Source organism: Microcaecilia unicolor, chromosome 3 (assembly GCF_901765095.1).
Source record: "Microcaecilia unicolor chromosome 3, aMicUni1.1, whole genome shotgun sequence".
Classification (NCBI taxonomy): Eukaryota; Metazoa; Chordata; class Amphibia; order Gymnophiona; family Siphonopidae; genus Microcaecilia; species Microcaecilia unicolor.
This window is the reverse complement of record NC_044033.1, coordinates 213,442,965-213,465,927: the sequence shown is the minus strand read 5'-3', so window position 1 is coordinate 213,465,927 and position 22,963 is coordinate 213,442,965. Positions and strand designations below refer to the sequence as shown.

Sequence of the window (22,963 nt, the reverse complement as noted above, 5' to 3'; positions counted from 1 at the left end):
CTGGTGCGATCAGCTGTTTCAACGCCTTATGTCCTGCACCATGCGTGTAACCCCGTGCAGGACGTAAGGTGTCAAAACAGCTGATCGCACCAGGAACTTCGTTGAACGAAGGTGCTACTCCGGCGCTGAAGAAGACTCGCTTTGGCTGGCGGGGTTCAGGGACCCCCGCCAGCAAACAAGGTATCTGCTGCGGTGGCGGGCGGCAATTGCGGGGGAGCGTTGGTGGCGGGAGGGGGGGTTCAAGTGGGTCGTTGACAGGCTGGTCCAATATGGTGGCAGCAGCTAAACAGTGCCCCCCCCACCCACCTCAGGCTCTGGCCCCCCCTCCCGGCGAGGTCTGGCTACTCCCCTGCTTTGAAAATGAGCCCTATAGTCTTCTCTGCCTACATTTTTCTCTCTGTTTCACTTAAATTTCGGTGTGCTAAGGCTTTCCACCAATATACCATAAACGATTAGAATGATAAGGGCACCACTGTCTTTTCCAGTACGACCCTCTTCATGGAGAGGCTGCTAACAGCTATTGCCCTGATTTGCATTCCAGATCACAGCACAGCACCATCCATGGGTGCTTTAAAAAAAAAAAAAAAGGATTGGAAAATCTTGTTCAGCTATTTATCTCAGACCCCAGGGCATCGTACAGGCAGAGAGCGCGGCGGGGTTATTTATACCATTCTTCCATCTGCAAAGACAGCCCGAGAGCAGCCCCGGGCTCCAGGAACTTGGAAAATAGCTGCAAGAACCACACACCAGAGGAACAGCGGACAAAGACGAGACACAGAGAGAGGCAGGTACTGGCAGGCAGAGAGGAAAAGTGGTTTCAGCTTTGCAGTGGCATCCAGGTTTCTCCTCCTCAGGCCATTCCAGCTTCTGACCTGATTTCACCATCATATTTTTACCTACTGAGAGATCCTACTCCTCTCTCTGCCTCTACAGTTCCTGTGGCTGCTTGCCTCTGCTGTTCCCCCTCTTGCTCTGCTTCGGTAGTCCCTGTAGCTGGTTATTGCTCCCAAGTTCCCCCTCCTGCCCCCCTTTGTCTTAGTAGTTCCTTTGGTTGGTTATTTCCCTTGCTGTTCCCTTCTCTTTGCCTCAGTACTTCCTATGGCTGGTTATCATCCTCTCATTTCCCCTCCTGCCCCTTATCCTTGGCACTGCCTCAGGTGAATCTTTTCATAAAGGTGGTTAAGAAATGCAAATAAATAAATAACTGCACACAACAGCTAACATTCAGAAAACATCTCTTTACCGATTACAAACTTTAGACAAAGCCCTTGCTGCAAACCCAACTTTTTAAAAAAAGCAGACTCGAGCTAAGGTTTTGCCCACACTCCCTCCAGAGCTGGTACAAATGTCATGCACACTCCACTCTCTCCTTTTTGCAAAATGTCTTTATTGACTGTAACAGAGAACGGAGGCTTTGCACCAGGCACAGTGTAGAAGTAGCCATTGTTGTAGTTATAGTGTTTCCCCTCCCCCCCTCCCTGAGGAAGACGCCACCGACACTCAATCGAGAATCACCTATGACCCGGATACTCCAGATCTTTCGAGCAGATGGGTGTTTGCACCCTTCCTCATGAGGGACGAAGCTATATCATCTTGCTAAAGTTCTCGATGGCTTCCATCACCTTCTGCAGCTCTGTCTCGCTCTGCTTCAGCTGAGAAGAAAAACAGAGATCAAAGACTACAAGAGGCAAACTGCCCACCCCACCCCACCTCACAGGCCCTCATGCAGCGCCCCAGAGGATTAGGCTCTGTAAAATTCCAGTCCTCCTCTCCCCTCACCTTCTCTGTCTCCACCTCCTGGATGTTAGCTGGGACTTTGCTTCTGTATTCAGCCCCCTCTATCCTCTCCCGCAGCCTCTTGATCTGTTTCTGCAGCTCAGTTCTCTTCCCGTTCAGCTTTGTCACTTCTTTCTCAGCATCGATCAGTCCCTAGCAACAAATGAGGGAGGGAGGATGTGAATGGGTGAGGAGTGGTGCAGGCTGTTCTCAAGAGCAGGACCCCTACTCATAACACATGGATCCAAGCAGGCAACCTCTGCAGGGGGTATATAGCCCACCAAGAATGAGGTGAACGCTCCCCCTACATCTTATCATGCCATGAAAGATGCCTTGCTTTCATTAGAATTTTTCTCTTTTTAAGGACTCTGCTGAGGGGGCTGTAACCTTATACCGACCTTGAAGAGTATGTCACAAGGAGTAGGGGTGCACAAACAGAGAAACCAACAGCTTTAATTGTATCTGCATTTAAAACAGGATATTTCAAGTTCTTAGAAGCACATCATAAAAAGGTCAGATGTCACCATTTTTGAAAGATGGCATCACTCCTGCCTTCACAAGTGGGTCTGGGTTGGCATCGAAGGAGGAAGAGAGGAAGGAGAGGAGGAGGAGAAATGCTGGACCTGGTGGTGGTGGTGGGGGGGGGGGGGTGAGGAGAGAAAGGAGAAGGAGATCTGCTGGACCTGGTTTTGGGGGTGAGAACAGAAAGAAGGAGATCTGCTGGACTTGGGGTTGGGGGAGTGAGGACAGAAAGGAGGAGAGATGCTGGACCTGGTTGTGGGGAGAGAGGGGAGAGAAAGGAGGAGGAGATATGCTGGACTGGTTGTGGGGAGAGAGGGGAGAGAAAGGAGGAGGAGATATGCTGGACCTGGTTGTGGGGAGAGAGGGGAGAGAAAGGAGGAGGAGATATGCTGGACCTGGTTGTGGGGAGAGAGGGGAGAGAAAGGAGGAGGAGATATGCTGGACCTGGTTGTGGGGGAAGAGGGGAGAGAAAGGAGGAGGAGAGATGCTGGACCTGGTTGTGGGGGAAGAGGGGAGAGAAAGGAGGAGGAGAGATGCTGGACCTGGTTGTGGGGGAAGAGGGGAGAGAAAGGAGGAGGAGATATGCTGGAACTGGTTGTGGGGGAAGAGGGGAGAGAAAGGAGGAGGAGATATGCTGGACCTGGTTGTGGGGGAAGAGGGGAGAGAAAGGAGGAGGAGATATGCTGGACCTGGTTGTGGGGGAAGAGGGGAGAGAAAGGAGGAGGAGATATGCTGGACCTGGTTGTGGGGGAAGAGGGGAGAGAAAGGAGGAGGAGAGATGCTGGACCTGGTTGTGGGGGAAGAGGGGAGAGAAAGGAGGAGGAGAAATGCTGGACCTGGTTGGGGAGGATGATGAGAGAAAGGAGGAGAGATGCTGGGCCTGGTTTGTGGAGGGGTGGGAGAGGAGGAGAGGAGAAGGAAAGATACTGAACCTGGTTGTGGGGGAGAGGGGAGAGAAAGGAGAAGGACAGATACCGGACTGGGTTGGGATGATGGCAGGGAGAAGGAAAGAAAAGACTGCTGGCATAAGCACAGGTAAAGGGGGGCATTTGAGACAGATTGATGGAGACGGATGTCACTGACACATTGGTGAGTGTCATGGCACCATGTGGGAAGATATTCATCAGCAGTTTAAGATCCAAAGTGGCCTTGACTTAAAACTTACTGAAGAGCCTTGTCTCAGGAGGATAATTTTAAAAGAGGGAGACCAATGTCTTTATAAAAAAATATAAATATATTTTTCCATATAAGAGCCCAGAAAATTAGGCCCAAATGCAGCACTGTACATTTACACTGCTCAAGAGAAGGTAACAAGCGTGTCTAACTGTGTATTTTATAAGTAACACAGGTATTTTGTGACTTTGACTGCTGACTGCGAATACACTTACACACAGGTCATGTATAAGTACTTTCATGAGCTTAATCCAGGGGGTAAGTTTATAAAGCGTTTACACATGGGAAAAAGGTTTATCAATTTACCCCCTCAAAGACGCAATCTCCAGAAACGAATGCAGTACTCAAAGCGGGTCTGACTTGCGAGCAAAACAAAGGCAGCGTTTTCTCTTACACAGCTGCGCACACCTTTGCTTTCCTCACCGCGTCTATCACTTCAGGTTGCCTGAGATGATAAATCCTAGATCTCTTGACAAGGTCTCTGAGGGGAGGTACAGCAGAGCATCAATTTTCCAGTGGGCTGTGGTGCAGGAAGGGGTGATTCTTACCTTCAGGGCAAGGTTTACGGTACACTTGTCGGAGGCAATGCCCACAGCACAGCCGGCAGGCGGGTTCTCCTTGCCCTGTAGCACGTGTAAACTCTGAGAAGAAGAGAGAACCTGGATGTAGTCAGAATACTGGGACACAGTAGCTGCCGTGTCGCTGTCCAAACACGTCAAGTAACCTGCAGGGTGAGGGGAGAAACAAATTAGCAAGAGGTGGCAGAGGAAGAAAACCCCCAGCTTAAGCGGTGCTGTATGAACGTGGGAGGATCTGTAGATGCCAAGAAGGAAAGAAGGGTTGTGTGCGTGTCTTACACGTTTAGGGAACACTCACAGTCAGCTTTTGTCTTGGTGAGATTATAATCCGCTCGCAAGGAACGGATACAGCGGATGATGCACAGTGCAAACTCCATGTTCCTGTCGATCTCCTCATCTCTCCAAGGGTACTGTAAGAAAGCCAAGCACCACAGGGTTAAAGGGTAAGGGTAATGGGACTGGGATTCGATTACTGCCTTTCTGTGTGGTAGAATCAAAGTGGTATACATTTACTATATGCAAGTATTTTCTCTGTCCCTAGAGCGCTCACAATCTAAGTTTTGATACCTGGGGCAATGGAGGGTCAAGTAACTTGTCCAGAGTCACAAGGAGCTGCAGTGGGAATCAAACCCAGTTCCCAGGTTTTCAGCCCTCTAGGCTACTCTTTCGCTTGGTACCTGTACATGTTCAGTGCACTTCTGAGCTCAGACTTGTTCCACTTGCTTACAAAAATCACTATTTTCACACAACTACTGCACAGTGGCAACAGAATACAAAGCTCAGGATGTGCTTTCACACAAACATATGACATCACTCAATAAGAAAGGAAGTGTCCAGTCAACAGATGTCACATCAGAAGACACCTCCTGAACTTTCTGTTTTGTTTTTTTTTGTTACATTTGTACCTCGCGCTTTCCCACTCATGGCAGGCTCAATGCAGCTTACATGGGGCAATGGAGGGTTAAGTGACTTGCCCAGAGTCACAAGGAGCTGCCTGTGCCTGAAGTGGGAATCAAACTCAGTTCCTCAGTTCCCCAGGGCCAAAGTCCACCACCCTAACCACTAGGCCACTCCTCCACCTACAACAGACATAAATAAAGTGACCTTGAAGCAGACAAATTCAAAGACCTCAGCGTGGCACCTGTATTGCATTCTCCTTACCTGGTTGGACTCTGGATAAGAGGTGACACAGATACTCGGGGGGTCTCCTGGGGACCTTCGCGGCAGCCGCTGGTACAGCTCTTCCGTCAAGAAGGGCATGAACGGAGACAGCAGGCAGAGCCCGATGTCCAGGCAGGTGTACAGTGTGTTTCTGGCAACGAGGATTGCGGTCTGTTTCTCGCTAGCGAAGACGGGCTTCAGGCACTCCTAGAACGTAGGACAGACAGACAAGAGGTAGGATGAGAGAGGTTTAGAAGTGGGAACAAAGAGTAATTCTGGCAACCAGGGAGATCTTTTCACTTGAATATAACTTCATGTCAGCTTGAGGGAGCCGGGAGGATCCTGTCAGACACTCACCAGGTACACATCACACAGTTCATACAGCCAGAAGTTGTAAATAGCTGTGGTGATGCCGGGGAAGTCATAACTCTCGAAACCTGCATTACAGAGGTCCACCGCGTGGCACAGCCGACTCAATACCCACCGATCCACCAAGCTCTCCTGCCCACTGGGCTGAGACAGAGAGAGAGAAAAACTAGGTTAGGACAAACCACCTTCTTTCCAACATAACCTTAGGTGCTCTGCTTCCCACTTCTGAAAGAGAACAGAATGGATGGGGGTTTCCTATCTGAGATCTTCCAAGTATCTCAGACTGATCAATGTAACACAGGACGTTGGCCTAGGCTGCTGGTCTAATCCAGCTTAGCACGTCTCATGATCTTACATCCTGATGGGTTTTGCATTTTAATTTTCCAGAAACAAGATGTGCAGCCACTTCTGGACTGCAGGATGTGGAAACATGATGTTTTTGCTGAAAGTTCCTCAAAAAGAGAGAGCGAGAGAAAGAACTACTAAGCACAGTAAGATGAAATAACTATCCTCAGACTACACGTTGGGGTTTGGGCGTTTTTCGATCGATGCCAATCTGTGCAGCACTGTACAACACAGCTGCGTGTTCCAAAATAGCTTTAAAATTGTGACATGAAATGCCTCCCTTAAAAAAAAAATAAAAATCTGCTTGCATTGTGCAACTATCTATAAAAGGAAAACTAAGTGTTAAGGGCCAGAACATGACAGCACCCCCACTCTACGGCCGTTACCTTGACCGTCTCCTCCGGCTGAAAGCTCTCCCCTAGCCCTCGGATGGCAAACTTGGTGGCATTCCACAGCTTGTTGCAGAAATGACGGTAGCCCAGGATGCGGTTCACATCCATATTGATGTCTCGACCTGTTGGGGTAGGAGTAGTCAGAAGTCACCTCATAATAAGTTACGACCAGCAGAGGTACCTTAACCTTTCCTTATCTCTCGTGAAATTTCGGTTTCCTGGGACCTAGGCTCTTGGACTCCCTACCACCTCGCCATCAGAAAAGAACCCACCCTGCCGAAATTTAAGACACTACTCAAAACTCATCTGTTTTGTGAGGCCTTTGGGCCAACTGTACCATGATTGTCCCTCTCCACTTTCCCTCTCATCCTTGGCTTCCCTTCCTTCTTTTAATTTTGCTGTAAAATGCATTTCCTGTATCAAGCACTATGAAATAAATACAGTGTCACAGTAACAGATATCGTTATGCAATAAGACACCAGCATAACTTTCTTGCTGAATATTGAGGCCCTGGAACTGTTTGTTAATTTGTCCGTCTCCCTTCCTTCCTTTTGTCTTATTTAGGGTTAATTAGATCCCTCTCCCCTGCCCCCTACTTTATAAAGGCAAATTTGTAACCTAGTTTCTTTGTGTGTCATTCCACTGCTTTCCATCTCTTTAATTTTCTTATTCATTTTTGTTCTACTTTTATCCATTGTAAACCGCTTAAATTTTTGATTAACAGTATATTAAATAAAGTTGAACCTTGCACCTTAAATATCAGAAAGGACCTGTACAAAACGGTAGAAGGGATTTTCTAATATACCACACATGGGGGAGGAGAGGGTGATGCTGACACACCTTGGCTCGTGTAGGCACAGAGTGCAAAACGTAAAGCGTCTGTGCCGCACTCCGGGATCCCCAATGGATAATCTGCTCTCTGTTGGGGGAAGAAGGAAAAACGGACAGGTGACAGGAAGTTATTACCATGTTTCACCATTAGCAACACCTGAAAACATGGAGGCTTAATAAAGATAAATCACGTAAGAAGAAACTGTAAGCCAAGTCCACAGGACAGCGGCTGAGTTTGTGTCTTGGCCACAACATGAGATATCACAATCATCTCTACACAAGAAATACATCACAAAAGACTTTGTTAAAAAAAAAAAAGTTCCTCTCATGAAGGACTTAAAATTTCCATGTAGCGAAAAACTCACTACAGGTGGGGAGATGGTGCAAACCTCAGAAAAGGAGAAGGGGACTTACCTGTCCCTCTTTCGCCCGCTCAATCTCAAGTGGGTCTAGGTTACTGTCCAGAAGTTGAGCATGGAGACCCTGGATAAGGAGAGAGAAGGCGGCATTCAGTACATTATTTGTTTGGATTCTTTCCCTGCCCTTGGCAGGCTTACAATTTAAGTCTGTACCTGAGGAAACACCGAGGGTTAAGTGACTTGTCCAAGGTTACAAGGCGCAGCAGTGGGGATTTGAAATTGGGCTTCCCTGAATGTCAGTCCGATGCTCTAACCATTAGATTACTCCTCCACTCCGTCTGGGGAGACTACAGCATCCTGAATCCCACATGGATTACCTCAAACTATTTTATATTGGGGGTAAAACACATCTGCTGCCCCTCCCCCTTTCTCATCCACAAGTTCTGCCCTATCAAGTTATACGAAGGATAAAAATCACCCACTTTGTTTGCTGTCCCTGATGTATGAGTTACGCTGTTTTTATGTGCCAGTGTTACCTCCAGGGAGATGCCTCTAATCACATCCAGCGGATCAATGACATTTCCAAGAGATTTGCTCATCTTGCGGCCGTGAGCGTCTCGTACTACCGCATGTAGATATACCTGTCGGAGAAGGCAGGGTCAGTAAAAGGTCACAGAGGAAGCGGGACATCCTGCTCTCTCCACAGCTCGGATGGTGGTTTTGCAATACCACATGCTGCTGAGAGCGACGGGGAATAGCTCCCAGAATCTCTGCTGGCGGGAAAGGGACGCCCCAGGTCCCTACGTTTGAGATTCCCCTCACCTCTTTGAAAGGCAGCTTCCCAGTGAGCTTCAAGCCCAGCATCACCATGCGAGCCACCCAGAAAAAGAGAATATCGTGCCCCGTCTCCAGCAGAGTCCCGGGGTAGAACACCTGCAGATCTTCCGTCTACAACATAAAATTTAATTTTAAAACACAGGAGACGATGTGGACGATTATTCCATATGTGCTGGTAAGAACAGGGGGGAAATAAACAAAACCAAAGAAACATTCATTTCACTTCAGCAGGTTCTATATCTAGATATTATCCTGCTTTTCCCCCCTCCTCACCTCGTTTGGCCAGCCGAAGATGGAGAAGGGGAAGAGTCCAGAAGAGAACCAGGTATCCAGCACATCCTCATCTGGAAGAGAAAAGATGATAATTATTCTGCAGAAAACAAGAGGCAGATTCGCCTGAGCCAAGAATAAAGTTGTAAGGGTGCAGAAATAACGTTGCTGGCTCTCTTGATTTCACAAAATGAAAGTGCTGACATTATTATATACTCAGTTCCTGCACTGAGGAAATGGAGCATAAAGCTCAGGATGTGTACTCTCAAATTCTGGCCTAATATTAGACTAGGAGGCATATTATCATAGGCGCCCCGTATAAGAGGCTTGAGGAAGCTAAGCCTCCCCTGCCCAACCGTGACCTTCCCTTGTGCCCTCCTTCCCTCCCGACTCAGCTCCCCGACCGGCTGCGCCCTCCCAGCTCAGCTCCCCCCCCCCCACCCCCCGTGCACATGCGTGTTTTACTTTCTGTTTCAGCGACGTTGTCAATGAGAAAGAAGGAAGGCACTCCGGCCTCGCCTCTGGCTTCCTCTCCCTTCACTCTTCATACAGTGTCCCGCCTTCTGCGATGATGCATTTCCTGATTTCGCGAGGGCGGGACACTGTGTGAAGAGTGAAGGGAGAAGAAGCCAGAGGCGAGGCCAGAATGCCTTCTTCTTTACTGACGGAAGAGAACATGCCTGGAAAACAGCGGACATGGTAAATGCAAAAAAGGAAGAGTGGAGAAGCGCATCTATTTCAGGCTTGAAGGTGAGAAAGGTGTTGAAGAATACTCCAAAAATTCTGCTCAGCCTGTAGGGGGTAAATTTGCACTCTGCTGGAGGGAGAGTGGTAGTTATGCCAGTCAGTCCCTTGGCGTTATGGGTTGATTTTCGGTTTAACCATTGGATATTAATCAAGTCTGTAGACGTCAGTGAGAAACAGGGTAGGTAAAATTCAAAGGCATTTCTGGCTCCACATTGGTTCTTCAGAACCTCAAGCTGAATCTCCAAAGCAAGATCTCCCCTGTCCTAGTCACCTTTTGATCCCTTCAAAATCTTGACTGGATAAAGTGCTTCTTTAAATTGCATGAGTTGATGAGTACCCATTATTTGCCCCTTTTCCCATCCCACTCACACATCATCAGTTCTTCATCTGAAATATTTTTTTACTGACTTCTAATGGAAGTTATCTCACTTAAAATAATACAAAAGAAAAAAAATATTGCCAGTGAATGGAAACTGAATTTCAGACTAATTGTTTTGGGACTTCTACACGGTAAGGGAAGTGACATGAGGACGCTGGAGGAGAGAGAGAGAGAAAGTGGAAAAGTGCAGGGGAGAGCCAGAGAGAGATGGGGTGAGAAAGAGGAGCCATGGGAGAGAGCAGGGGAGAGTCAGAAAGAAGATTCTGGATGGAAGCGGAGTACAGAGAGAGATGAGTGGAAAGATGGGGAGAGAAAGAGGGGACATGGGCAGGAGAGAGAGAGAGAAGCAGCTGGGGAGAAACTGGGGGAGACCCTAGCTGTCAGACAGAGAAATGCTGAATGAAAGGAGGGAGAAAGAGGGAAAATGCTGGAAGGAGGGGGCAGAAAGAGGGAAGACACTGGACGGAAGGGTAGGGAGGAAAAGAGGAAAGACACTGGAAGGATGGGGAGAGAGAGGACATGCCATTGCTGAATGGAAAAGGGTCGAGAGAGAGAACTGTCTAGAAGGAAGGGGAGATAGAGGGAGACAATGGATGGAAGGAGAGGGAGATAATGGACGGAAGGATTGGGAGACGGTAATGGGTAGAAGGATGGAGAGAAAGAAGGATGACACTGGATGGAAGGGTAGGAGAGAAAGAGGGAAGTGCTGGACATGGATGGATGGAGGGGAGGGAAGACTGGAAGGAGATGCACATGGATAGAGGGGAGGGAAGAGAGGAGAAATCTTGACATGGATGGAGGGAAGGAAAGACAAAGGAAGGAGATGCACACAGATGGAGTGGAAGGGAGAGAGAAGAAATGCTGGACATGGATGGAGAGGAGGGAAGACAGAGGAAGTACATGCACATGGAGTGAGGGGAGTGAGGAGAAATGCTGGATATGGATGGAGGGAAAATTGCTGAATTTAAGGGCTGGATCGGAACACTTTGAGGGCAGATGTTGAAACTGGAGAAAGGATAGGGACAGGGCTACAGATGGTAGACAGGACGCATAAGGACACAGAAGGATGGTGGACATGGTGAGAGAAAAAATATCAAATGGAAAGAAGACACTGCATAAACAGAAGACATTGGGACCAAAGCAAATAGAAAAACTAAATGATCAGACAACAAAGGTAGAAAAAAGTATTTTATTCAGAATTTATTAACTGGAATATGTCAGCTTTTGGAAATGTGCATTTGTGATATTTTGCATGTAAGTTTCAATTTTTCTAGTATTCCTGCAAGCTGAGTCTGACTTCTTGAGGTAACTTTCCAGTTCAGTATTTTGCCTTCGTATCTGTTGTGTCATGTGTGATCAAGATGCAGTATTCTGCTAGTGTGTAGTATTTGCAGCCCTTTTTTTTTCACTAGGTTGTGTACTGGTGTTTTAGAGCCCGGTGTAATTATAGTGTTGCCTTTCCACACATAAGGTTGTAGCTCGTCCTGTCCTTGGAATTAGTGCTGTTATGGTTTGGTAAGGTTAGGAGTGTGTTTTTTGCACAAGTTTGTGTATAGTGTTTTGCAGTGGAGAGATTGTGTATTGGCCTTACTGAGGTGGCACAAAAACATCAGAAAGGGTTTTAGAGCCTAAATCATGACACACTACCTCTTGAAGGATCTACATATAGTCGTTCATAAAAGAAGCTCATTGTGAACACTATCCACCCTAAAAGGGTGTTTTGTGGCTCTACATGAGAATTGTGATATTATGATCCCTTGTTTCATATTGTTGATGGTCTGCATTTTCCTTATGGGTGGTATATTGGTGTATTAGGTTCTGCCCAGTGTAATATTTATGGTACAGTAAGGTTCTGAGTGTGTTTTTGCACAAATTTGTGCATAGTGTTTTGCAGTTGAGCGATTGTGGTTAGTAAGTATATGCTTTGAGCAACCACTTTATTCTTTGACATATGATACATATCTAATATCTAAATTTAATAAAAGGTATTAATTGTGACTCTTTTATTTTTACTTATTTTTTTTTCTGTGTGTTGTCAGACAATTATGGATATAAGCTCCGCCCCTGGCCCCACCCCTAACCCCACCCCCTTTAGCCTTCCCAAACAGTTGGGCCACCGACCGCCTATTTATATTATCAAAGCACTTAGCCTTCCAAAGTTCCATAGAAACCTATGGAACTTTGGAAGGCTAAGTGCTTTGAAAATATGCCTCCAGGTAACCTAAGCTTTGTATATCACTGCTGCTCTGCAGCATCCGGGAAATGGAACAGACATGTAGCTGGAAGTCACAGAAATAACTGGAAAAAAAATTCCTGCTCGCATAAACCCTGTGGGTCATTAAACTTCAACTATGCATGTACCTTGCCTGAGTGAGATCTTCTCCGGTGCCACATTGAATGTTGCGGCTGCTCTCTGCTTAGCTTCTTCCTCGCTCCGGCCGCTCACCCAGTACCGCCCGTCTGTGTCCTAGCACAAAGTAAAAATGAGATACGTAGATCGTTTAACACCACCATAGGAGGATGTGCAGGGCCCGTGGTGCGAAGCTGTGTGGAAATATCTTACCTCGCCCGGTGGGATGGAAGGATCATTGACGGTGACAAAGTAAGCAGGGATCCGATGTCCCCACCACAGCTGCCGAGAAATGCACCAGTCTCTAACAGAGGGAGGGGAGAGAGAGCTTGAGACAGAGAGCAGGAGAGAGACAGACAACCAGGACCCCCTCTCCTCCCACGGCCCTCCCTCACCTGATGTTCTCCATCCAGCTGTTCCAAGTCTTAATGTGGAAGTCGGGAACGATGTGGAGCCGACCCGTCCGCACTGCCTCCAGCGCCTGGGCTGCCATGTCCTGGCAGCGAACATACCACTGTGGCTTCATCAGCGGCTCCACGATGTCCTTCGAGCGGCTGCAACAGTTACAGATGCACTTTCAGGGCACAGTGAGAATGCAAGTGTTCACGTGGCACCTTTCACCCAAAAACTGCAGGCCTAGAGAACCTTTACGATTCAAAACTTCAGGAAGAGCCACGGCCGTCACCATGGGGGTTGTGAGGATCGCTCAGCCGTTTACTGGCATGAACTGCACAGGGGCATAGCCAGACCGGTGGAGGGGGGGGGGGGGGGTCCAGACCCCGAGGTGAGGGGGCACATTTTAGCCCCCCCGCCCCTCACCCGTCCCTTTCGACCGCCCCCTCCCGCCGCTGCCAACCCTCCCCCGCCACCAGGTACCTTTGCTGGCAGGGGTCCCCAACCCCTGCCAGCCGAAGTCCCCTTCAGCACTGGTCTCAGAGTCCGGCACGTTCGCTGATCTGGATTCCGTTTCTGTGAGTCCTGACGTTCCTACATGCAGGACGTCAGGACTCACAGAAACATCAACGAACACGCCAGAGACCGGCACTGAAGAGGACTTCGGCTGGCGGGGGTTGGGGACCCCCGCCAGCAAAGGTACCTGATGGCGGGGAGGGGTCAAATGTGGCGGGGGAGGGGGTGAAAGCAGGGAAGCCAGGGCTAAATCTGTGGGGGCCCACGCCCCCGTGGCCCCACCTAGCTACGCCCCTGGAACTGCATGAAACGTTTTGGATCGAGGCCTGAGAAAAATGCGCACGTCTTGCCCTGCAGCACTCTGGGGTGCCAAAGCACTTACAGCACCGTGGGGGCGACAGCCCCTTATCATCGAGCAGGACCCTCTGTGCTCTCACCTTACACAATCAAGGGCCTCACTGCCGCCTTCCCCGACTCTAGCTGTCAGGCTCCTAACTGGCCCCCATCCAAGACATCGTGCCGTTAGTATTGGTGTGAGTATGTGTCATTTATCCAAATAAGGGAGCTATCTGAAAACTGCTCACCTTCCCCGCAGGTAAAAAATACATTGACAATTCTTTGAGTTAGGTGTGGCTGTCGGGATCTACTGCTTTGCTTTCACTGCAGCTGTTCTGCCCTGCCCCCCCCCCCCCCCCCCCCCGGAAGCTGCTGCCCTAGGAGGATGCCTAGTCTTGCCCCTGCACACCCAACTCACAGGCAAGCCACAGAACGGCTGTCCACCCTCCACAACGAACGTCATGGAACGGTCTTTATATCGCCAGGACACGCACATAAGCAGCGCTGAGGGATGGCCTCACTCTCACCTGCACACAGGTACCACCATGGGATTATCCTTCACCTCTCTGAAAAGTCCTCTCTGCTTCAGAGACTCCAGCACCACTTTCCGAGCCTCAAACCTCTTCATGCCCTGCATGAGAGAACCATTCGGGAATTACTTACTAAGCACACTGAAAACATAAGCTTGTCTGCCTTTCTAGGTACCCCCGATGCCATGCAGGATGCGCCTAGTCTAACACCACCACTTATTCCATTACGGAATAGTAATTTAAGGCTGCCAGCCGAATCTCGATTCACAGGACAGGACTGATCCAGTCTGGGTTACCCCATTGCATGTAGGGACTTGTAGTTGCGATTTCCCCATTGCATTCCCTAAGAAAAGCAAGACTACAAGTCCCAGCATGCACTGGGGTAAACCCAGGATTGGATCGACCCTGTCCTGTGGATCTGGATCCAGTTGGCAGACTTACGCCAGTGTAAATCGCGTGCCTTTTATTTAGGTGCCCACAGTTACTTCAGCCATAGAAATACATGTGGCAAGGAGTTACTCGCATGACTGGGAGGCACGCCAGTGTCCTGCCTAGGCTCCACCCACTTGCATTAGTACTCTATGGACTTTGTGGTGTTTAAAGCACTTATGGACTGCTACTTTTTGGTGAAGATATGCTTGCAAAGAGGCACCTCACCTTAGGTACCTAGTTACAGAACAGCCCTACACTGGGCGTGTCAAACATGCAGCCCATGGGGAAGTTCTGTGCAACCCATGTCGTCTCTAATGCCAATTCTAAATTTAGCTTCTGGTTCATTATATAATGTACATTTGGTTCCTGAGAAACTGTAATGGGGAGAATGAGGGGGACTAATATTTTAGTGCAGCCTATCGAAGAATGCAAAGCTGCTGCAGGGGCCTATCATTAGACATGAGTTTGCCATATCTGCCCTATGCAGTATTAATTGCGCCTTTATAAATAGCCCCTCCCCTCCCTCCACCACCTACCAAGTATGGCAGCGGCACATTAATCAGTAACCCGTTGTCATCCATAATGTTTATGAACTGTAGGTCGTGTCTCATCCCCACCTCGTAGTCATTCTGATCATGGGCTGGAGTGATCTTTACAGCACCTGTGCACAACATGCCGAGACAAAGTGAGTGATGCCCAGGGGACGCAACTGAGTATTTGAATTTAATCAGGCATTTATATTTCACCAAGCCTGGTGTGATACAAGGGGATAAAATTACTTGTACAACTAGATCTGCATGTGTCACAGTTCTGCACATTCTGCAGGCCTCTTTAATTACCTGTGCCGAAATTCATGTCCACAAACTCATCAAAGACGACAGGTAGGTCCCTGCCACAGAATGGGTGAATGGCATACTTCCCTTTCAGATGCTAGAGGTTAAAGCAGAGAAAATGAAGTTATAAATCAACCTATGCATCCAGCTTTTCCTTTGTTAAGTACACAACTATGGAACGCACTACCAAAAGCTGTGAAATCAATCTATGACCATCTAAACTTCAGGAAATCACTAAACGCCGAACTGTTCAAAAAAGGCATACCCTACCAACCCAACATAAAAATGCCTACACTCTGCAACACAGCAAAACAAAAGCTTGTAATGGACACTACATAACCTCTCCTCTCCTCAACCCCCAGCATGCCTGAAACACTTGAACCTTATTCGACCACATCACCACCTTGTATTTATGTAAGCCACACTGAGCCTGCAAATAAGTGGGAAAATGTGGGATACAAATGTAACAAATAAATAAAATACATTCTTAAGAATCTTTCCTTCACAAAAGAAATGGGAAATCCCCTGTGCCAGATGGCTTACCATGTCATTAGTGACTCTGCTGTAAAGAGTTCACAGGCAGAATATGAAGAGAAAATGAATGGGCAGGGGCAGATGTGGTGGGGTCAAAAAGAGGATATTACCTGGTATCGAGGGTCCTGAGGGTGCACAGCTACCGCTGTATCTCCCAGCATCGTCTCCACACGTGTTGTGGCCACAACCACCTCCTCGTCTGTCCATGTGCAGAGGGGGAAAAAAAAAACATTCTGTATCAAGAATTTCCAGAATTCCTCTCAAACACATCTCTAGGAAGCTCTCAGAAGCACTGAGCCAGAGATAAAAAGCCTGGAAAGAAGCTGCAACGGGAAGGCTTCACACATTACACGGATTTAAAGTGTAGCAAGGCTTCACCTGGGCAGGCTGGAGGCAGGAAGGCTTAGCGCCAAGCCAGGGAGAGCTTGGTGTGAAACAATTCCAATACCTTGTAATTAATCCGGGGGGGGGGGGGGGGGGGCGGGTTGGAGAGAGAGCCCGTTACAAACTGTGATGGAAAAAGTAAGGATATGAGATAAAGCTCCTCCCCAATACAGGAATAAAGGAATACAGGTGGAATGAAACGAACAAAAACTTTTTATGACCAATATCTGATATGTTTACATCCTTGGGAAAGCGTTAATGTTTTCATGAATTTATCATATGTTTTAACATGCATCATTAACAACGAATAATGCCAAGATTATTAAAATGAATTACTAAGTAATTAAATAAATGCAATACAGTGAAACCTGAATAACAAAGGTGGTTGCCAGCATTATCCGAATACTGGCAATACAGGACAGCCAGTATCCGGATACATTCCAGCTCCTCTTCCAGACTGGCCCACCTTTCTGGATTTTCATCCAGTTATCTGGATCTCAGAGCTAAAAATCTAGATATGGTCCCAGACAGTGACACCTGCTACACAGATACATGCCGGGGGTGGGGTGGGGAAGATGACTCACCAGATCCTCGGATTTTGTAAGCAAAAGAGACTAAGACTCCGAACTCCACCTTTTCCCTGTATCCGGGCACAGGCAGCAAGGTTCGTCCCACCAACTCCTTCTTATCCACCTGCAGAGGGAGGTGATCATTAACCCCGTGTAATCTCTGAGCAGGAAGTGATGACACAGGTTGCCCAGAAACCCTGAATTATAACACTGTCAGGGTGAACACGGGTCTCCTCCTGCCCCAACCCACACCCTGTGACACCCCATACCTCGATATCAGAGATGGCAGAGTTCAGGGTGCAGGACCAATTAACAAGGCGTTTGCTTCGATAGATCACCCCTTCCTGGTGCAGCCGCACGAAAGCCTCCTGGACCGCGTACGACAGTGTCTGAGGATATGGGAGAGAAAAGGCGAAAGAGGAGTCACTGACTGTTGATTATACCACCCAGGCACATTATCCAGTGAGCTCTTCTCACCTTGTAGGTCTCAGCATTTGACTGGTGCACAGAGCATGTATGAATTAAAGAGGCTGACACAGACCACTCAGAAAACGGCCTCGGTGACACAGCACTGCTCAGCTAAGCAACGACAGGCATCACAGGGCAGCCACAGAGATACAAAGCAGAGACAGCATGATTACGTCTACTTGATGACAAAATTGGTAGCTCTGTGCCGAAATAGTCTGGAACCATTGGTGAAAATTTGGAAACTGTGTGGGAACTGGAGAGCAATGTTGCCTCTAAGGACCGGCCTGGCGTGTGCAAATTTTTTTTTTTTTTTTATGCGAGCAACAATTTTGATCAACAGTATTAGCGCAATTTTTTTTTAAAACGTGTTTAAATCGGGTAGTTTAAAGATTTACTCCCCCGTTTACAAAGCCTATACAGCCCGTTCACAGTGAATGGGTTGTGTCGGCAGTACCACAACACCAGTAACTCGAGCAGCTTTGTAAACCGGGGCTTTAGTTTTATAATTTAATTTTGTTTGAAAGTGAGGTCTGTATTTTTCTGTTGTGGCTAGCCACCATATGGCCACATTTGCTGCCCATCTTCCCACCTATTAAATTATTCATACAAGGGCTGCCTCCTTCTATTAATCCCCCCCCCCCATAATCTCACTACCACCAAAAGTTCTTAAATCCCCACCCTCACCTTATCATCCCCCCCTTTTACCCACAAACCTATACCCTGTTGCCCCATAAATTAGGGACTATCATGTAGTAACGCCCTCCCCCTGACCCCCAATCCAATCTCCCTATACCGTAAATAGAAAAGAAACCCCCATGGATCAAGCAAGGTAAAGCCCTGAGAAAAAGGCAGGGTTCACTGCTTCCTGCTGCTAGTCCTTAATACAAGTTCTTTCGGTGTGCAAGTGCACACAGGTACCTAGAAGCTGGCGTTGGCCAACAATGAAGGATCTGCAGAGACACGGACCGTCACCCCAAGGAAGGTCGCAGGACCCAACAGGAAGGCTTGTCCAGGTTTAATGATGGATACAGATTCTGAACTTTATTTTTCTCACGGGTTAGGTTTGCTGCCTTGACTTTCCAGGTGCGTCAGGGGGGGAGAGGATGTGAAAGTTTCTGAGCGACTAGCAATTGCTCACACGCTCACCCGAGAGGGAACACTGCTGGAGAGGGGCTTGATGCGGAGGGATCATATTGATTTCAGTGTCGGAGTTAAAGGCCTGAGAGACAGGCCTGAGCAACAGCCCAGCTATATCTGACCTTCTGGAGGACGGGTAGGAGAGGGGAGTTATCTGTTGCAAACTGAAGATAGTGTAAGATTCGTTTATCGTACCAGCTGTAACAAGTAACCAATGTTGCTATGCACCGAAGAAACACATTGCATTGTTTGTAGCTGTTGCGTTATGTTATTTTGCAAAATTAAAAAATAAAAAAAGAAAAGTAAAGCAGAGACACCATGGCCGTTACTCACAGGATCCATGGTGAAACGGGCTCGGTCCCAGTCCAGCGAGGATCCCAGCTTCTTCAGCTGGTGGTAAATCCGATCCCCTTTTCTAGAAGGATGAGATGGGGAGATCAGCTAAACAGCAACACTCACACAACCCAGCACAGCAAAGATGCAGAGTTCTTACTGTGTCGACAGATGATTCAAAAAACGTTCTCTGCCAAGAATCAGCAGGGATTGTGCTAATGGGTCATACAACAGGTCAAGCCATGAGCTGTGCAAGGGGACCGAGTGACACTTACTCAATCTTCCACTTCCACACCTCCTGGATGAAGCTCTCCCGCCCCAGGTCATGGCGGGTCTTGCCCTGCTCCCTCCACAACTTCTTCTCCACCACCACCTGGGTGGCGATCCCCGCGTGATCACAGCCTGGATTCCACAACGTGGTCTCACCACGCATCCGGTGCCTGAAGACATTCATTTACAAAATGTTAGCGCAGCCCAGCCCACTCCCCCTCCTCGCATAAACCCAATCCTTTTAGCCAAAAGCTTAACACTTTTGCCTGGACCTCGTTACACACACACACAAAATGCAAACCACCCTCCACCGCAGGCTCCTGCCTCATTTTCTAGGTCTCACCATCGCGTTAGAGAGTCCTGGATGGCGTTGGTTAGGGCGTGGCCAAGGTGAAGGGATCCTGTCACATTGGGGGGTGGTATACAAATCATGAAGATGCCCTGTGGGTTTGGCTCTTTCAGGCTGGACAACTGCAGGACACAGAAGACAATGAAAAGACATTTCTTAGCCAGGGTCCTTGAATAATCCGTTGCTTCCTCTGGTTTGACACTCTGCCTCTTTGATTCCCATCTGGGTCCACTACACTTCCATTTTCCTAGCCATTTGGCTTCTGTTGCTGATTCCCTCCAGTTTTGTCAATGCAGCGCCAAGCCGCGCTGTCTCCCACTGCTTCAAACAGGAAGTCAGAGGGGTCAGGACACAGCCGTGCAGGCCTATGGAGGCAGGTCTCGGTCAGCACTGCAGTGGAGGCAGTGAATCAGGAGAGGAGGAGGTGGTGGTGGTATGGGGTGGGGAGACATCAGCACATAGCTGCAGGGGAGAATCCACAATCCTAGTTCCATCCCTGCCGGTTCCTTCCCACTTACCCCATACTCCGGCTTGAAGAATCCTTGCGTCTCCCACCAGGGGTACCAGGCAGCCTCAACATACTGAGGGCTATAAGACTCCGGCATGGGGCAGGTGACATCTAAGGGATAAGGGAGAGAAGAGGGTCAGAGGATGTGACAGGGACACAATCCCCTTCAGCACAGTCCCAGCTGTATCCTGTGTTATGGGGACAATCGCCCCTTTTAGTGCAGTCCCTGCTGTATCCTGTGGGGGCAGTGTTACAAGCTTCCTGTACAACGGGCAAGTTGTTTTGTTTCTGAAATGTAAAGAGAGAGTGAGCGTGTGCATATGTGTGTGTGTGTGTGTGTGTGTGTGCGCCTCTTTTCCCCCCCTTGCAGAGCTGTGCCTGACACAGAGAACCTTGGGAGCAGCACTACCATGTGCACAGAGCCGGAGCATTTCGCCCACATCCTCCAGTCCCACGCCGGACCTTTTCTCTCTTCGGAACCAGCTCTACTCCTTAAAAGGAGCTGGTTCCTTTAAAAGAATGGATTTCCCGGCACTGCGTCAAAACATGCGTCTGACGTCATCACGTCGACGTCAGACGCCGACGCAGGGCCAATCAGAGCCCCAGAACACTCCCCAAGCTTTCGGGCTTCCCCCCTCCGTCTCTGTAACACCTCAAAACCCCCAGCGATCCCAATCTCCTCCCAAATCCCGTCTTCAATCTCCACGATGGGAACCGCCGTCCACCTCATCCCACCACCACTGGAGGCCCCAGGCATCGCATCCCTGCACCGCCCCAGGTACATTTTAAACTAAACTAAAGCACTGGCTGTTCTTGTGAGTGATGTGGTCGGGAGGCTCGCGCTGGAGGGGGTGTCGTCAAGAGAGACCTGTGACGTGCCGCGGATGCGCAGAATAGCTGCGCTGTTCTGCACATGCGCGGCACGTCAGTCACTCTTCATTTATATAGTAGGATTAGGATTTACCACCTTTTCTAAGGAATTCACTCAAGGCAGTGTACAGCAAAAATACAAACACAGGCAATAGACAGTTACAGCAGTGAAAATATTTCAAACAACAAAACTATCTCAGACTACACCTCACAAACTGCAAAAAGTGATCTACAACACAGTCCACTCTGCAGACTTCACTTACCTAGGAAGCAAATGGTGGAACTCCTTACCACCCAAAATAAGAAATATACAGGAATATACTAGATTCCGCAAAATCCTCAAATCGTTCCTATTCAAACAAACCCTCACAAAGAAAGACCATATCTCAAACAATTATTACCTGAATTGGTTATTACTCTATTTACCATTAACTTTCTCTTTGCTTCATGTACAATTTCTCATTCATAATAGATTTTGTAAATGTTAATATCCATAGTTACCCCAATATGATATTGTGTTGTAAATTGGATTCTTACAACAAATTACTTTCTTATGCATTATTCTTTGTTATGTATCCTACACTGTTTATTGTCAGCCACACTGAACTCAAACTTGTTTGGGGTAATGTGGGATATAAATGTCACAAATAAATACAAGGTATGGTACATTAACACATCACCCTCCTGGGCAGTTTAAGATAAAATTCATTTAACAATAACAAACACAACATATATCTTTAAATCAAGCAGTCACACCACCACAATCATACATACATCAAAGTCACCAGGTGATTAGAAATGCCAGCCCAATTACAAACCCTCAACTACAAGCCATAAATCCTAAATAAACAGAACTCTCATCTGTTCCCCAAAGCCTCCCATATCCCATAAAATCATAGGAACATCTTCTCTTTGCAACATAAACAGCTTGTGCTTTCTCTTGAGGGGTCCAGAAAGTTCTAGTACCTTTCTTCTCGCCCGGAGGAGTCGGCAAATTGTAGGTGATCACCTCAAGGTCCTTCTTCTCCTTTTTCTCTACTTTTGGCTTTTTCTGGAATTATCAGACACACAGAGAAAAAAAAAATCAAAGGGTACAGGCAGGACCATGCTTAAAACCACCTGTCCTCTCCCTCTAGGTGAAATTGCCAGGGCCTTGGGGGAGTGGGGGGAGGGGAGATAAAAGTTTGGGTTGTGGTCTCACAAACTTTTTTTTGTATTGATTTGCAGTATATGAAATAAATGGAACTTGAACGTGAATCATACAAGAGAAGACATCCTGAGTTTGTACTCCACTTCTACGCAGTATTTATCTATATGGAAAGGGGAGAAGAAAGGAGAGGGAATGATGGTGGCCAAGGACGAAGGGGTGCAGGGACACTAACCTCTGTCTGCTGTTCCTTCAGTTTGTCCTGCTTCTGCTGAAATTTATCCAGTTTCTCTTTCTTCTTGGCTTCCTTTTTCAGCTGTGCTGCACTCTTTGGCTTCCCGTCTTCACTGGCAGGCACCGTAGGGGTCTCGACAGCCATGGACTGCTCCCCTGGAACGAGGCACAGAAACTCTCTCTAGTCTTGAGCCAGATGTGCTGTAGGCCAGTGGTTCCGAACTTTTCCCAGGAACCCCCCAGTCACTCATGTTTTCAGGATACCTGCATTCAGGAGATTTCCATGCAAATATCTCTCATGCATATTCATTGTGAATATTCTGAAAACTACACCAGCTGAGGGCCCCCCCCCCCCCCCCCCATGACACAATTTAGAACTATATCTATAGGTCATAGCATCCCCTCACTGTTCCCCTCCCCAGACCTACCTTTCCTATCTTTTTTCAAAGGATCCGCAGGGGATCTGCTGGCCGGTGCCAGATTTTCATAGAGTGCTACATCCCCAAGAACCTTGTGGAACTCGGGCTGGTTTACGCAGGTGAGGAACCAACGGGTGACATTAGTGAAGGATGTTCGGCAGCTGGCATCCAGGACCTGAAGGGAAGGAAAGGGATTTGGGATTTAACTCAGGCCTTCTCAGCAGTAGCTTAAGGCAAGTTGCAGTCAGGTACAGTAAGCATTTCCCTGTCCCTGGAGGCTCACAATCTAATTTCATACTTCAGGCAATAGAGGGTTAAATGACTTTCCCAAGAACACAAGAAGCCACAGTGGAACTTAAACCCTGGCTTTGCTGGTTCCCACAGTCAAAGACAAGAAGTAAGGGTGGACCAAGAAATCTCGACAGCCAAGGCTGATTGAAGTGACTTTATTAGCACCAAATGTGACCCGACACAGGACTGTGTTTCAACAGTTTTACCGTCTGCCTCAGGGGTCAAACACTTCTTAAGAAGTATCACAATGAATGGGTGCTTAAATGAAACAGATTTGGAAATAATATCGTAGTGGTGCAATGTAATTTCAACGGACGCTGT

General features: G+C 48.0%; 1 protein-coding gene across 3 annotated transcripts in view; it reads right to left on the bottom strand.

Moving 5' to 3' along the window:
• Positions 1-1,240: 1,240 nt before the first annotated feature.
• VARS (valyl-tRNA synthetase 1) overlaps positions 1,241-22,963 on the bottom strand; it is a 32,812-nt gene continuing 11,089 nt past the window's right edge. For all 3 annotated transcript variants that reach the window (XM_030197430.1, XM_030197431.1, XM_030197432.1), the window contains exons 4-31: positions 22,361-22,526; positions 21,934-22,088; positions 21,518-21,602; positions 19,692-19,792; positions 19,168-19,295; positions 18,830-18,994; positions 18,555-18,636; positions 16,886-17,005; positions 16,632-16,740; positions 15,774-15,862; positions 15,136-15,226; positions 14,833-14,957; positions 13,862-13,965; positions 12,485-12,643; positions 12,303-12,393; positions 12,101-12,206; positions 8,617-8,687; positions 8,329-8,454; positions 8,043-8,147; positions 7,562-7,630; positions 7,157-7,235; positions 6,311-6,438; positions 5,568-5,723; positions 5,211-5,417; positions 4,348-4,459; positions 4,020-4,195; positions 1,780-1,929; positions 1,241-1,652 (exon numbers count right to left, since the gene is read on the bottom strand). In XM_030197430.1, the coding sequence (XP_030053290.1) occupies positions 1,584-1,652; positions 1,780-1,929; positions 4,020-4,195; positions 4,348-4,459; positions 5,211-5,417; positions 5,568-5,723; positions 6,311-6,438; positions 7,157-7,235; positions 7,562-7,630; positions 8,043-8,147; positions 8,329-8,454; positions 8,617-8,687; positions 12,101-12,206; positions 12,303-12,393; positions 12,485-12,643; positions 13,862-13,965; positions 14,833-14,957; positions 15,136-15,226; positions 15,774-15,862; positions 16,632-16,740; positions 16,886-17,005; positions 18,555-18,636; positions 18,830-18,994; positions 19,168-19,295; positions 19,692-19,792; positions 21,518-21,602; positions 21,934-22,088; positions 22,361-22,526 (3,324 nt within the window). In that variant the 3' untranslated portion in view covers positions 1,241-1,583. The remainder of the gene's footprint in view (positions 1,653-1,779; positions 1,930-4,019; positions 4,196-4,347; positions 4,460-5,210; positions 5,418-5,567; positions 5,724-6,310; positions 6,439-7,156; positions 7,236-7,561; positions 7,631-8,042; positions 8,148-8,328; positions 8,455-8,616; positions 8,688-12,100; positions 12,207-12,302; positions 12,394-12,484; positions 12,644-13,861; positions 13,966-14,832; positions 14,958-15,135; positions 15,227-15,773; positions 15,863-16,631; positions 16,741-16,885; positions 17,006-18,554; positions 18,637-18,829; positions 18,995-19,167; positions 19,296-19,691; positions 19,793-21,517; positions 21,603-21,933; positions 22,089-22,360; positions 22,527-22,963) is intronic.